Source organism: Myotis daubentonii, chromosome 15 (genome assembly GCF_963259705.1).
Source record: "Myotis daubentonii chromosome 15, mMyoDau2.1, whole genome shotgun sequence".
Lineage (NCBI taxonomy): Eukaryota > Metazoa > Chordata > Mammalia > Chiroptera > Vespertilionidae > Myotis > Myotis daubentonii.
Window position 1 is genome coordinate 46,829,612 of NC_081854.1, and position 14,733 is coordinate 46,844,344.

General features: G+C 56.9%; 1 protein-coding gene across 1 annotated transcript; it reads left to right on the plus strand.

The window, feature by feature from the left end:
- Nucleotides 1–1,707: 1,707 nt before the first annotated feature.
- CDH16 (cadherin 16) lies at nt 1,708–11,609 on the plus strand. The gene is made up of 18 exons (XM_059667836.1): nt 1,708–1,865; nt 2,798–2,855; nt 3,119–3,202; nt 3,592–3,747; nt 3,817–3,955; nt 4,312–4,470; nt 5,291–5,487; nt 6,111–6,233; nt 6,448–6,598; nt 6,820–7,047; nt 7,142–7,218; nt 7,295–7,483; nt 7,586–7,827; nt 8,323–8,456; nt 9,267–9,509; nt 9,673–9,780; nt 10,092–10,208; nt 11,258–11,609. The coding sequence occupies exons 2-18, from the start codon at nt 2,811–2,813 to the stop codon at nt 11,353–11,355; spliced, it is 2,490 nt and encodes an 829-aa protein (XP_059523819.1). The 5' UTR covers nt 1,708–1,865; nt 2,798–2,810; the 3' UTR covers nt 11,356–11,609.
- The last annotated feature ends 3,124 nt before the right edge of the window (nt 11,610–14,733 follow it).

Below are 14,733 nucleotides of genomic sequence, written 5' to 3' on the forward strand. Positions count from 1 at the left end.
AAACTGGACCGGAGGGCCGGAACAAAAGCATGGATGGAGTGTTTGTGTGAACTAATATAAATTCCAAGTAAACATCATTACATAAAAGGGTACGGTCTTTTTTTTTTTAGTTTTATTCATTTCAAACGGGCCGGATCCGGCCCGCGGGCCTTAGTTTGCCCACGGCTGAGCTTAACACACGCAAGACCCCTCAACATCCCCACACTGCACTGCTCCAGGCTGGGGTGCCTGGGGTGACCCTGAGGCAGGCACACAGCTTGTGACAGGCAAGATTGGGTGCAGTTGAGGGGTCCTGGCCCAGCCTCCAGCCTGAGAGAAATTAGCCAGATATGCAGTGGGAAGGACTCGGGGGAGACCATGGGAAGCTCTGAGGACAGGAGAGATTAGAGACCTTATGACCTTTCCCACCCTCCCCCCCTTGTTCTGGACTCCCAGGCCGCTTCTCTTGGCTCTGCTTGGCTGCCTCCCTGGGGGAAGGGCCCCTGGACAGCCCTGCAATTCTCTCAAGGTCACCTGAGCTGGCTTGATCTTCTCTTTCCGCCTCAGAGGCACGCGACAGTCTGTTGTCTCAGCCCTTTCAGTGTCCAGGGACTAGTGTGAGCACTTAGGGAGCATCAGGGGATCTCACAGGCCATTGTCCCCTCACCTATTGCCCCACTGGTGGGTGGTCTGGAGCCCTGAATGCCCAGTTCAGGTGGTGTCCTGCTCATCTCTCCTTCGCGTGCAGCCTCAGCTCCTGGTCTTAGTTCCACAAGACAGCGGGGAGCTGCTGAGGCTGGGCAAGGACGGTCACTGCTGGGTCCCTGCATGCTGGGAGAGACAGACAGTGCAAATCTGGTGTCCTCTCTGCATTGGTAGAGATAGCACACGGCACGGGGTGGGGGTATTCTCAGAGGAGAAGCCTGAACAAACCTGGGAGCGCGGGGAAGGTTTCCCGGAGAAGGGAAGATCAGCTGAGTACCGACGCCTGAGCAGGTGCTCACCAGACAAATGAAGTGGTGGGAAGGGCATCCAAACAAAAGGAACAGAGTGGGCTAAGGTGGGGCTGCAGGAGGTGCATGAGGGAGAAGTGGGATCGAATCTGAAGCCATAGAAAAAGTAGTTGTCTCTCCGTTTCCGTGGGAGATTGGTTCCAGGACGCCCCAGGATACCCAAACCCAGGGATGCTCAAGTCCTTCCTATAAATGCTGCAGTATTCGCATATAACCTATGCACGTCCTCCCGTATACTTTAAATCATCTCTATCATCTCCAGTATATTTTATAATCATCTGGTAATACCTACACTTATAATACCTAATACCTAAATCATCTTACAAAACCTAACACAATGTAAGTGCTATGTAAATAGTTGTTATGCTGTATTGTTTAGGGAATAATGAGAAAGAAAAAAGTCTGTGCTTGTTTAGTAAGATGTAACCATCGTAGGCCTACCTACACATCAACAACATAATTTCTTTTTTGAATATTTTTGACCTACGGTCTGTGGAATCTGCGGATGGGAAACCCACAGACGGTACTGTCCAGGCCCAGAGGGCTGAGAAGTGCCCACTGGGCTGTGTAGGGGTGGGAGGAGTGCCAGGCCGAAGAGCTCCCCACCTCCTGGGGCTGAGCAGCCCCCAGCTTTCCAAAGTCAATGAATAACCTGGGGGGCTGGGCAAGGCCAGGCCTGCTGCTGTGGGTCCAGTGGTGTTTTCCATTCCTGAGCAAGCGTGGCGGGACCGCCTACCTGCTCAAGTGTACGCCCTGCCTGCTCAAGTGTCTGCCCTGCCCTACTCCACCCAGCCAGGTCCAGCCTGCACTCCTTGGAGAAAAACCTGCTCACCTGGCAGCTGGACCAAGGGAGCCAGCTTTAGGCACCAGCAGGTGAAGGCCTGGGCGTTGGGGGTGGAGGGTGGGCAGGGCTGAGGTGGGGTTGGCGGTGGGGGAAGGAGAAACACTGCCTTGTCCCTCCGCCATCCAGGGAAGATCGGAGTGGCTGTCCATGCTCCGTGCGCCCAGCTCCGTGCTGAGTGCTGGAAAATGCCAAGATGAGGGCAGGGTTCCTCCCCTGAGGGGACTCCGAGTGTGAAGGATGGCAGTGGAAGGAAGAGCAGCCCTGGAGACCCTGAACCAAGAGTCCTCTGTTCCAGGAGGAATTCTCCTTGTGGTTCATTAATCCTCTGTGACCTTGGTCAGGCCCTGTCCTTCAGGCCTTGCCTGCAACATGAGGCAACTGCTGTCATCAGGGTCTTTCCAAACTTGTGTGATTTTTCAGGGCTGCTATGGGGAGGCTCAGGTGGGAAGGAGACAGAGGTCTGGAGATGGAAGTCCCACGGAGATCCTTGTGGGGCAAGAGCCAACAAGCAGCAGGGTGGCTGGGCCTGGGGGCTTTGGTGTGCCTGGCTGAGCGGCTGGACACTACCCTGCCAGCAATGGGGAGCCACCGGCCCTTCTAAGGGGAGGAAGAGGAGGCCAGTCTGTCGCGAGGTCCCTCTGTCTGCGTATTTGGAATAAGCTGAGGCAGGGGACAAGGGTGGTGGCAGTGTCCACGTGGGTGGGCTGGGGAGGGCAGCTTTGAGAGTTGCTGGTACAGCATTGAAAGACAGGGGACAGGAGGAGGCCTGGCTGCCTGCCCCATAGAGATCCGGTAGGAGAAGGTTCATCTGAAGGAGGGACGGTTACAACCCACGGCGCGTGGAAAAGCCAAGGCCTGGAGCGAGTGGGGATGAGGAGAGGAGTACTTTCTAGGGGGAAAGGGGTGGGAAGAGCCTCCTGCCCACCAATCTGGGCTGGATCCTCACTGCCCTGTCCCTCAGGCCCGTCCTGACCATGGTCCCTGCCTGGCTGTGGCTGCTTTGCCTGTCCATCCCCCAGGTGAGCTGAGCCCTGCTCCCCTCCTTCAGATCCTGGCTTTGGGATAGGCACCCTTGCTCCCCACTCCACCTGGACCCGTTACACCTACCATAGATGGTAGTAGTTGGGGGCAGGGGATCAGAGCTGGCTATTGGGATCGTGAGGGTGGATGCGCTCAGGTATGGCCAGGTCCAGGGAAGAGGCAGAAATTCCCCTCCCTGTGAGGTCCCCAGTGCCACGGCAGGAAGATAGAGCCTGGTGACAAGGTGAGAATCCTCCCACAGGCTCTCCCCGAGGCCCAGCCTGCAGAGCTGCATGTGGAAGTCCCAGAAAACTATGGTGGAAATTTCCCTTTGTACCTGACCAAGGTGAGCGTGATCAAGGTGTACCTGACCAAGGTGGGCTGCTCTCCCCAAATCCTGCTTGCTTCCCTGACCTCCAGCACTCCTTTCCCTTCTTGCTCTGGCTTACTTTTAAACCCTGGTCTCTGGAGAATATGCAATAGAGCGTGTATGACTAGCAAGATTTTAATTCCAGAAGAAAGTAGATCTTTAAGTTAAAGAATGAAGTATTGGAAGAAGACTTTCAGGCTTTAGAGAGAAGGGCAGGGAGTATTAGGGAGCATCAGGTACAGGACTGAATCTCAGTCCTGTTACTGGCTGTGTGACCTCTCCAAGCCTCAGTTTCCCCACCTATAAAGTGGGGCCATCCCCCAGGCCTGGCCTCCACCCCTTTCACCTCTGTTCTCCCCCACCAGCTGCCACTACCCCGTGGGGAGCCTGAGGGCAAGATTGTGCTGTTAGGAAACTCAGGCATGGCCACTGAGAGCCCCTTTGCTGTGGATCCCGAGTCCGGCTTCCTGAAGGTGACCAGAGCCCTGGACCGAGAGGAACGGCCAGAGTACCAGCTACAGGTAGGGCTGGGTCAGGTGTAGGGGGGAGCAGTGAAAGCAGGGCGGGGCACTAACTACCCTCCCCTGCAGGTCGTCCTGGAGACTGACGATGGACGTGTCTTGTGGGGCCCACAGCCTGTACTTGTGCATGTGAAGGATGAAAACGATCAGGTGCCCCATTTCTCCCAGGCCATCTACAGCGTTCGGCTGAGCCAGGGCACCAGGCCTGGTGAGTGGTCAGGGAAGCCAGCTCACAGCAAGGTCAGGTGAGCATTGATGGGAGAGCAGAGAGTAAAGAGATGGCCAGAGGCAGCATACGAACAGGGCAGCTATGGTCCAAGCTGACTTCTCCCATTTCTGTCCCATCCTGCACTCCTCTATCCCACTGAGGGTCCTCAGGTGAGTCCCATCCACATTGGCCTCAGTTTGCTCATCTGTGAACTGGGGTAAAAAGTTGTGGCTTACCTTAAGTCCTGATGTGATGATGGATAAAGAAGGAAGGACCAGGAAGAGATAGGGAGGCGTGGGAGACTCTCCCATCCTCCATATCCCTTATGGTTTGCCCTCTCCGTCCGTACATACCAGGCATTCCCTTCCTCTTCCTTGAGGCTTCGGATGAAGATGAGCCAGGGACAGCCAACTCAGATCTCCGATTCCATATCCTGAACCAGGCCCCAGCTCAGCCTTTCCCAGACATGTTCCAGCTGGAGCCTCAGCTGGGGGCTCTGGCCCTCAGCCCTAAGGGTGAGTCTCAGCTGGGTGTGATGGGGAGGGAGATTTGGGGACAGCTGGGGAAGGACGGGTTGGAGCTTGAGAAATAAAGGAGGAGGAAAGAACATTCTAGATAGAGAGTTTCAAGGCAAAAGGCCATGCTTGAACCAGGTATGGGGGCAGGATCAGGCATGGAGAGTTAAGAAATGGTATGGATGGAGTGCCTCAGCCTTACGCTCTGGAGACCAGGGCCTGAGGGACAAAGATAAGAGAGACCTGAGGGGGTGTAGCCTAGGACATTGCTCAGAATGACAGCAAGAGAGACCTATATCTTGGAGTTCAGACCAAAGGCATGGTCGGGGGATAGGAAGAAAAGCCAGTCATATGCCCACCCACCCGGCCACCCATTCACTCATCTACCACTCAACCACATATGCAGTCCATTCATCCAAACATCCATCCAAACAAACTCATCCACACACCCAAACCCCCATCCATCTTACTGCTCCCCAAACACCAATCCATTCACCCACCTAGTCAACCATCCATTCATCCAACTGGTCATCTACTCATCTACTCATTCACCCGTGTACTATTCCCACGCCTGTCCTGGTGATCCACCCATCCAGGCCATCAGTCTTTCATTGTGTGGATAGATATGGAAGTGACTTTGCAAACTTCAGGTCCTGGTTGGGTGCTCACAATAGTGCTAAAAGTCCTTCTCATCCCTTGGCCAAGAGAGTATCCTGAACATGTGCCTTACGTTTGGCTTTGTGTTTGGTACCTTGCCGAGAAGGTGCCCTGAAGCCCTGCTCCCTAGCCCCCTGCTCAGCTGACCACCTTTCTCTTCTAGGGAGTGCCAGTCTAGACCAGGCTCTAGAGGGACCCTACCAGCTGTTGGTACAGGTGAAGGATATGGGTGACCAGGCCTCAGGTCACCAGGCCACAGCTACTGTAAATATCTCCATAGTAGAGAGCACCTGGATGCCCCTAGAGCCTATCCACCTGGCAGAAAATCTCAAAGTTCCATACCCACATCATATTTCCCAGGTGAGCAAAAGGTCATCAGTGGCTGAAGTAGCCCCATGGATGGTGCAGCTGGACCTGAGTCTCATGGAGGTTTTGGGGGTGGGTCGGGGGCCCAGCTTGACCCTACATCCCCTCCTACCTGTGCTCTTCCCTCTACTATCCCCATCAGTTCTCATTCGAGGCCCTGGGGACCAGACCCACAGCCCTTCAACTGCTATCCTCTGGCAGGTGTGGCTCTGTGCTGTGATGTCCTGAGCTTGCCTCAGGCTTCCTCAGGGAGAACAGCTGCCACCCCCCTGCTGTGCCCTACTGCCCTGGGGATTGTCACTCAGGCCAGGAATGTCTCAGGCCTCCTCGAGGAATGCCCTCGGGTCAGGCACGGCCTGAGGGAAGAGAATCAAACAACCTGGTCGTTCAGGCACTTTGGGCAGGGTCCAGGCTTGGGCCAGTGCAAAGCCACCATGGGACAGCCACAACCACAAGTGCCCCAAGCAGAAGCGCCCTACCTGGATTCAGGAGTGACAGCCACTTGCCTGGGATCACACAGTAATTGGGTCACACAGGAATAGTTGGAAAATAAGGGCTGACCCAGGCTGTTCCTGCCTCCCATCCTGGGGGGTCCTCATTCTGTGTCCCCCTCCCAGGTACACTGGAGTGGTGAGGATGTGCATTATCACCTGGAGAGCCAGCCCCCTGGACCCTTTGATGTGGATACAAACGGGAAACTCTATGTGACCATGGAGCTGGACCGAGAATCCCAGGCTGAGGTGAGGTGAGGTGAGGGGGAAGCCAGGAGGGCAGGCTAAGGGGTGCTTGGTCATGGTCTGGTTGGCTTCTGGGGGTGTCACATCCCCCACAGGCACTGAGGCAGTGACAGAGCACCCCGGAGAGCTGGAGCTGGCCATCAGAAGGGAACCCAGACCCAGGCCAGGCTGGAGCTGCCCTTGGCTTTCCACTGAAGCCCCCCACTGCCCACTGCAGTACCTGCTCCAGGTGCGGGCTCAGAACACCCATGGAGAGGACTACACAGAACCGCTGAAGCTGCTGGTGGTGGTGATGGATGAGAATGACAACGCGCCTGCTTGCCCCCCACGTGGCCCCCCAATCCGCATCCCTGAGCTCAGTCCCGCAGGTGGGATATAGGCCTTGTCAGGGGCTGGAGGAGGGGTGAAGCCTCTATGAACCATCCCATCATGCTCTTCTTTGGGATGGGGCCAGCCTTAATGACCTCCACAACACACACACACACACACACACATGAGCTCAGGTTCGGTCCAGCACAAAAGAGGAATGGGTGAAGGAAGGCCTCCAGGCTGGGCCCTGGTCCCACCCATGTGGGTGCTGTCTTTGCAGGCACTGAGGTGACTAGGCTGCTGGCAGAGGACATGGATGCCCCCGGTTCCCCCAATTCCCATGTTGTGTATCGGCTGCTGAGCCCTGAGCCTGAGGAGGGAACAGAGGGGAGAGCCTTCGAGCTAGACTCTGCCTCAGGCAGTGTGACACTGGGGGCTCGCCCCCTCCATGCCGGCCAGGACATCCCTCTTCAGGTACTAGCGGTTGACCTAGGAGGAGCAGAGGGAGGTAAGTGCTCAGGTAGTGACCCTGATGATGACCCAGGCTCCTGCCCACCTTTGTTCCTATCCTGGCCTCCCCAACATGCCCTCCCCTGCCTCAGGTCTCAGCAGCACGTGTGAGGTCACTGTCACCATCACGGACATCAATGACCATGCTCCTGAGTTCACCACTTCCCAGGTAAGCAGGAGCAGGGGAGGAGACCTCGGGGAGGCGCTGATGGAGGGGGACTCACGGCCCATCCAAATGTCTCCAGATTGAGCCCGTCAGCCTCCCTGAGGACACAGAGCCCGGGACTCTGGTGGCCACACTCCTGGCTACTGATGGCGACCTTGAGCCCGCCTTCCGCCGCATGGACTTTGCCATTGAGGCAGGGGATGTGGACGGGGCCTTCGGCCTGAAATGGGAGCCCGATTCTGGTCATGTCCAGCTACTCCTTCTCAAGGTGAAGGGCTTGGGGTCGGGAAAGGGCACACACATGCACAAATGCATGCATAAGTGAGCCACACCCCAGCCCACACAGTGACCCAGGCCCCACTGGTTCCAGAACCTCAGCTATGAGGCAGTTCCAAGTTACCAGCTGGTGGTGGTGGTGCAGAGCGAGGCAGAGCTGGTGGGGCCAGGCCCGGGCCCTGGAGCCACGGCCACAGTGACAGTGCTGGTGGAGAAGGTGGTGCCACCCCCCAAGTTGGACCAGGAGAGCTATGAGGCCAGCGTCCCAGTCAGCACCCCGGCCGGCTCCCTCCTGCTGACCATCCAGCCCTCAGACCCCATGAGCAGTCCCCTCAGGTGAGTCAGAAGCGCAGCCCCTTCCCTGGGCTGGACCCTCCCTGCTCCCCAGGGCCTCAGAGGCAACTCACATTACCTATGCAAAATTCCTCAGACCTGGCTACTGCCAAGGTTGTGACTCCTTGGGGAGGATCAGGGCTGCATGAGCTGGACAGGACATGAAGAGGGGTATTTGGACCCCCTGAGAGCTCAGATGGTGCCTCCTCATGCTGTTGCACTGGGCCTCCTCCATCACCCTCGTCCAGTCTGCTGCCCAACCCTGGTCCCTTCGTGGGGTAACCTGGGACTAGTGGAGTTGAGTTAAGCACCCCCAGGCTCTGAGAGTCCCTCTCCTACCAACAATATCTGTGGTTTAAGCCCTGCCTCCCCAGCTGCCACCCCCAAGTCACAGAGAGGGTATGGAACTTGAACAGGTCACACGGTCCTGGAGGTCTCTGAGCAAGACCCCATATATGATCCCAGTGCCTCCCCACCCCCATCTTCTCTGGGCCTCAGGTTCTCCCTGGTCAATGACTCAGAGGGCTGGCTCTGCATCAAGGAGGTCTCCGGGGAGGTGCACACAGCCCGGCCCTTGCAGGGTGCCCGGCCCGGGGACATGTACACAGTGCTCGTGGAGGCCCAGGATGCAGGTATGGACAGGCAGTGGTGGGGCCTCTGGGAGGGATGCAAGCCTCAGACAGACAGACGGATAGGCAGGACAGAACTGCCTCCCTGGGGCCCTTGCTGGCATATACTCTGCCCCACGCAGGAGGGAGGGATGAGGGGCTGGGTCCAGTGTCCCTCTCTGAGAACGCTTGGCCTCCGCCTCCCGCTCATACCACCCTTTTGCTATCCCCCTAACCCTGTCCCTTATCCCCTGAGGGCTTCTCAGGCATATTGGCTTCAGACGCAGGCTGGGAGCAGAGGGTGAGGGGCTGGGCAGATGGAAGGAGGACGGGGGATCTCCTGGGGCAGGCATGCCAAGAGATAAGCCTGAATGGGGCACTGAGGCCAGGTGAGGAGGACTCTGAGTGACGCTGTGGCAGGATAAGAGCTGGTCCGGGGGCAGGTAAGTCAGGGAGGCCGGCGTTAGCCCTGTGCTGGGCTGCCCTGTGGTGCAGCATAGACCCAGCAGGGGTGGCTCCTCTCCAGCCGGGGCATCTCCACGTTGCTGCGCCCTGGCACCAGCAGTGGGACTGATGGTTAGTGGGGAGTGAGGACAAACTTGGCTTCCAGAGAAGCACAAAAAGAAAGGCGTGGCCGCTGTTTGGATAGTGACTCGAGTGCAGTACATTGTGAGGAAGAGACCGGTGCCGGATGATGATGGGGATGGAGAGGAGGGGTTGGAATGGGGGGAGGGACTGTGGCAGGGGAATCAGCAGGGTGAGTCTGATGGGGACTCGGGACTCAACCCCACCACCACAAGGCCCCGGGCCAGCACAGCACTGCCTCCTCTGCAGGTGAGCCCACACTGAGGACCGCTGTGACCCTCGTGATCCACTTCCTGAAGGCCGCTTCTGCCTCAGCCCCAACTCTGCCCCTTGTGCCCACCCGACACCTCTGCACCCCCCGCAAGAACCACGGTGTGGTTGTCAGCGGAGCCAGTGAGGACACTGACCTGGCTGATGGGCACGGTCCCTACAATTTTGCCCTTGGTCCCAACCCCACGGTGCAGCGGGACTGGCGCATCCAGGCTCTCAATGGTGTGTGGTGGGGGAGGGGGGGACGCTGTGGCCCAGGCAGGAGGGGGTGGCCCTTGAAGTGAGATGCCCTTCCACTGTGGGGCTGGGGCGGGGCTTAGGGGGAGCAGCCTCCAGAGGGTCTGGGCAGGCTAGTGATTCTGATCACTGTTTATGGTTCCAACAGGTTCCCATGCCTACCTCACCTTGGCCCTGCACTGGGTGGAGCCACGGGAATACTCTGTCCCTGTAGTTGTCAGCCACAATAACCGGATGTGGCAGCTCCTGGTCCGAGGTGAGGCCAGGGCTCTGGTGAAGCCTGCAATTCCGGAGGGAACTCCCGGATGCAGGGGGAGAGGCTGGGTACACGTGTTTGCAGGCTCACCCGGGCAGCATATACCTGGGCACACCTGCACATCTGTGGCTGGGCACACAGACTCCTGCATGCAGGCACACGCACAGAGGAGCATGCATGCTCCCCACACACGAATACATACATGTCCACAAAAACACACATACCAGCCAGCTGGGCCAGGCTGGGAGCTCCAAACAGCCGGGGAGACCCTACTACCACCACTTTTAACTCTCCTTCCTGCCTCCCCTCAGTGATCGTGTGCCGATGCAATGTGGAGGGGCAGTGCATGCGCAAGGTGGGCCGCATGAAGGGCATGCCCACGAAGCTGTCGGCAGTGGGCATCCTCGGGGGCACCCTGTTAGCAATAGGTAATGGGGGGGGGCTGGGCTCCTGCAGGGAGGAGGGTGATGGATGGTCGGAGCCACCGCCTCCGGATAAACAGTGTCTGTGTCCCCCTGGTGCTCTGCGTGCTGGAGAAATCCCCCCAACTCTCCTAGTCATTATGCTTTTGCCTCCTGTTATCACCTCACCACTGTCCTCATGGATAACAGCATTTACTGCTACACTATTACACAGTGACTGTGTGTCCGGCCCTTTGCCAAGCATAGCATTGTCACATTGAATCATTCCCACGACCCTGTGAGTAGATCCTGGCATCTCCCCATTTTCCAGATAAAGTCCCTGATGCTCAGAGAGGTTCAGTAGCTTGTCCGAGGTTACACAGCCAGGGTGTGGCAGAGCCCGGGTCTTTCTAGCTTAATCCCTTCAGTCCAAGCCTCTCTCTCCATCCTCTTTTTTTTTTTTTTTCTTTAGCCCCCTAAATTTTTTCCAGGCTGGTAGCACAATGCTACACTACAATGTGTCTTTATTTAAAAAACATTTTTTTTTATTGATTTCAGAGAGGAAGGGAGAGGGAGCGAGAGAGAGATAATAAGATTAATGATGAAAGAGAATCATTGATGCCTCCTGCACGCCCCCTACTGGGGATCAAGCCCCCAACCCAGGCATGTGCCCTTGACCAGAACTGAACCCGGGACCCTTCAGTCCGCAGGCTGACACTCTATCCACTGAGCCAAACCAGCTAGGGCTACAATGTGCTTTTCTCTCAGAGGTCCATGGGAACAACTCATTGGCTTTCAGATGACTCCCACCCAAACTGTTCCGAAGAGAAAGGGACCTTGGAGGCTGGGGAGTTCTGGGTGGCCTCTGGGGGATGGCCTGGTGAGAGCCGAGCAGGCTGAGCAAGTCAGGCTTCCTCAGGCACCAGGACCACAGGGTCATGCCAGCCCAGCCGCAGGAACGCTGGCTGGGAAATGCTGGTCCGCATTAAACCAGTACTAACAGCAGGGAGTCCCTAGTGATGGACAAGTCCCATGGCCCCTCCTGAAGGCTGATCCATCCCGCTTGGGCCCCTCAGGCATCTTCCTCGTCCTCATCTTCACCCACTTGACCCTGGCGAGGAAGAAGGACCTGGATCAGCCAGCGGACAGTGTGCCCCTGAAGGCGGCAGTCTGAATGGTCCAGGCAGTCCCAGCTGGGAGGTTGGCCTCTGACTCCATCTGGATCTACTGGGAGAGGGCCCAGCACCGCAGCTCCACGGGGCCAGGTCAGAGCAGGAGCCCTTCACCTGCCCTGGGGTGGAGGCAACATGGCCAGACGTGTCTGTACACTGACTTTGTGGGCTGCCCGTGGGAGCGCGCCGAATGGCGGCATGTTTGTCCAATAATAAAGCCTCAGAGAACTGGGCATGGGCCCTAGGGGACCCATGAGTCCAGGCGTCCGTGTGTGTGTGTCACCTGTGTCCACCTGCCCCATATCCTGCTGTTCAGAAAGGGTCTGGGGGCTCCCTCTTGGGAAAGGCGCAGTGGTGAGATCTTGAAAAGGTGGATCATTTTCACGGGCATTTGGAGACCACTGGCTGCAGACCCTGGATGGATCAACTCCATCCTGGTGATGGTTGGGGAGGGAGTCCTTGTGAGTATCATTTCTGGGTCTTCCTGGATACCATCTTTGCTACAAGGGGGCAGCGTGTAAGTCCATGTCTTGTGCTCATGTGCGAGCGCACTCGTGTCCCTGTGCATGTGTCACCTGCACACAGCGGTGGGTAGAGGTCTCTCAGCCTCAGGAGAGGTCTGGGTAGGAATCGTGAAGGCCCCATGGGGTTAGAACAGGACAGGTGAGGGTTGGGATGGGTTCCTCTGCCCAAGCATTGATCCCGGGGAACCTTTGTGCATCACACACAGGCTGGTCAGAGCACAGGGATTCTGCAGAAAGTCAGAGAAGGGGAGCCCCTCAGATGGACAACGGGGGTGGGATAGAAACCCTTACATCAGCTCTGCCCCGGGTGAACCCTATCCCTGGGTCCAAATTAAGCCATGGCCCTGGTGCCCTGCTGAGCCCTGACACACCTCCAGGCTGACCTCTAATCCCTGGCCCTTGACTGACCCCAGATACATGCTGCTCCCCCACCCCTCCATCCCAATGGTCTCTGGGGAGCCAGAGTAGGACTTGTTGTCCTAGGCACCCTGAGCCGATGATGGTAAATCACGGGGAAGAGAGAAAAACAACCTCAGTGGGGCCCAGGCCCTATTTTTAGGAGATAATCTCTACTCCTGGCAGATTCTGCAGGATGGGGGCCAAGAGAGATGGGGCAGGCATTTTGGCTGGCCTGGGGGAGCCTGGGAGACTCAGCCAGGATCCCCAGTCCAGGGATGGACTCTGAGCCTGATCCCAGCCAAATGGAGGCTCTGCAGACTACTGTGGTCCAAGCCCAGCTTCCTCCCCTCCCCCTCTCCCAGGATGCTCTTCTTGGCCTGCATCCGTGCAGAGATCTTCAAGGGACAAAGCCCTTCGAAGGCAGCACCTCATCTAACCTACCCACCAACCTGGGAGGGCGGGGTTATTTGCCCCACTTTCCAGTGGAAGATCTTGAAGGTCACGGCTGCAACTGGAAGTCTTGGGAGCAGGCCACAAGGGGGGACTATCCGGCTGAGGTTTGTCGTGTCACTTCTCCAGAAGGGTCCAGAGCATTCAGAAGGTCTCTGCTCCCAGGAGATCCCTCAGAAGGGACCTTAGCCATCACCCAGGCCAACTCTTTCTTGTAAAGTTAGGGGCGTGAATCACAAAGAGGGGGAGGGATCTTTCCAAGTCCATTCAGCCAGTGGGATGCAGCACCTGAGCTGGAACCCTGCAATCGCCTGCTTTCTGTGTCCTTGTTCTGGATGGAGAGATAGGGAGGTAGGTGGGTGGGTGGATACCTGGGTGGATGTCTGGGTTAGTGAGCAGGTGGGTGGGGCACCAACAAAGAAAAGAGTGGATGACAGGAAACAAGGGCTAATTAAGGCATCTGCCCCATCTCGAGGCCTTCTTTCTTCTTCTTTTTTTTTAAAAAAAATCTTTATTATTGGAAGTATTAAATATGTCTCCCCTTTTCCCCTATTGATCCCCTTCTAGCCTCCCCACCCCAGGCCGTCACCACCCTATTGTCAGTGTCCATGGGGTTATGCATATATGCATACAAGTTCTTTGGTTGATCTCTCCCCACCCCCCACCCCCACCCCCATCCCTGCCTTCCTTCTGAGATTCAGTCTGTTCCCTGCTTCTATGTCTCTGGGTCTATTTTGTTTATCAGTTTATTTTGTGCATTAGAGTCCACCTATGAGTGAGGTGATGTGATACTTGTCTTTCTCTGACTGGCTTATTTCGCTCAGCATAATACTCTCCATTGAGGGCTTCTTTCTTGGGTCTCCAGGCTCCAGGCCGCTGTCTGTTTGTGTCCATGTTGGGGCTGACCACAAGGTCCACAATACCCAGGGACCCAGGCTCAGTTCCCCGGAGCATCTCATAAGCCTCCCTTGCGATCCTCAGTCCATCTCTAGAGGAAAGTAAGGAACGGAGAGGGGCATTGTTTCTTCTGAGTCACAGAGGGAGGGAAACACGAAGCTGGCACTGGCTTGTGGGCTTGGTGGTGGGTCAGCAAGTGCTTGTGAAGGTCACGCTAATGAAGTGGGCCTCCCTCTGCAAGCAGCCAGGGCCTAGACCCTGCCAGGGCACGGTGGGCGATAATTGGTGGCTCAGTGTGGGCAGAAGAACTTGTGATTCATGCTCTGCCTCATCCTTGCCGTGTGTTCCCAGGTGAGTCACTTCACCTTTCTGAGCTTGGGTTTACTTGTTGATAAAACGGAGTTGTTGGGAGGACTCCGTGAGACAACCCCCATCAAACGCATTTAGCACAGTGCCGGGCGTACAGCAGGAAGAGAACATGAGGCCAGGCTTTTGAAAAGGGTGTAGAGAGGCGCCCAACGCCAACACCCACGTGGCCCTGCTGGGTGGGCCCTGGGCAAGACACCCCCCCTCTTCTGCCTTGGCTCCTTGCCATCTCCAAGGCTCTCTCTGGTTGATGTTGAGGGGTCTTGCAGGACTCAGACTGGTCTGGAGCCAGAAGCGGGGTCTGCCCCAGTGGGGAGCTCATGCTCCCCCTCTCCCAGGCCCCTTCCAGAGCACGGGGCCAGATCAAAGGGACCCAGCACTGAGGATCAGAGGCAGGCTTGGAAAGAATGTAAACAAGAGGATATTTTTAAACTTTTTCCAGCCCTAGCGATTAGGGCTCTTGAAGCAAGAGGCCCAGAGGTCAGTCCAGCCCTCACAAAGAAAGAAACAGTCTTGGGATCTCAGAGAGCCCCACCCCACCCACACCCACCTCTCCCACCCCAGGACCCTAGCTGGGGCCTCAGGGTGGAAGTTTCCCTCCAATCTCAGCTCTGGCCGTCCTGCTGCTGCGGGATAGCATGTTTCTAATGAGAGGGCCTCACAGATGAGGGAGGACCCAAATAAATGATGGCAGGGGGTGTGGGCCTACCTGGCAGGGCTAGTGTTGACAGACTGAGCTGGGAG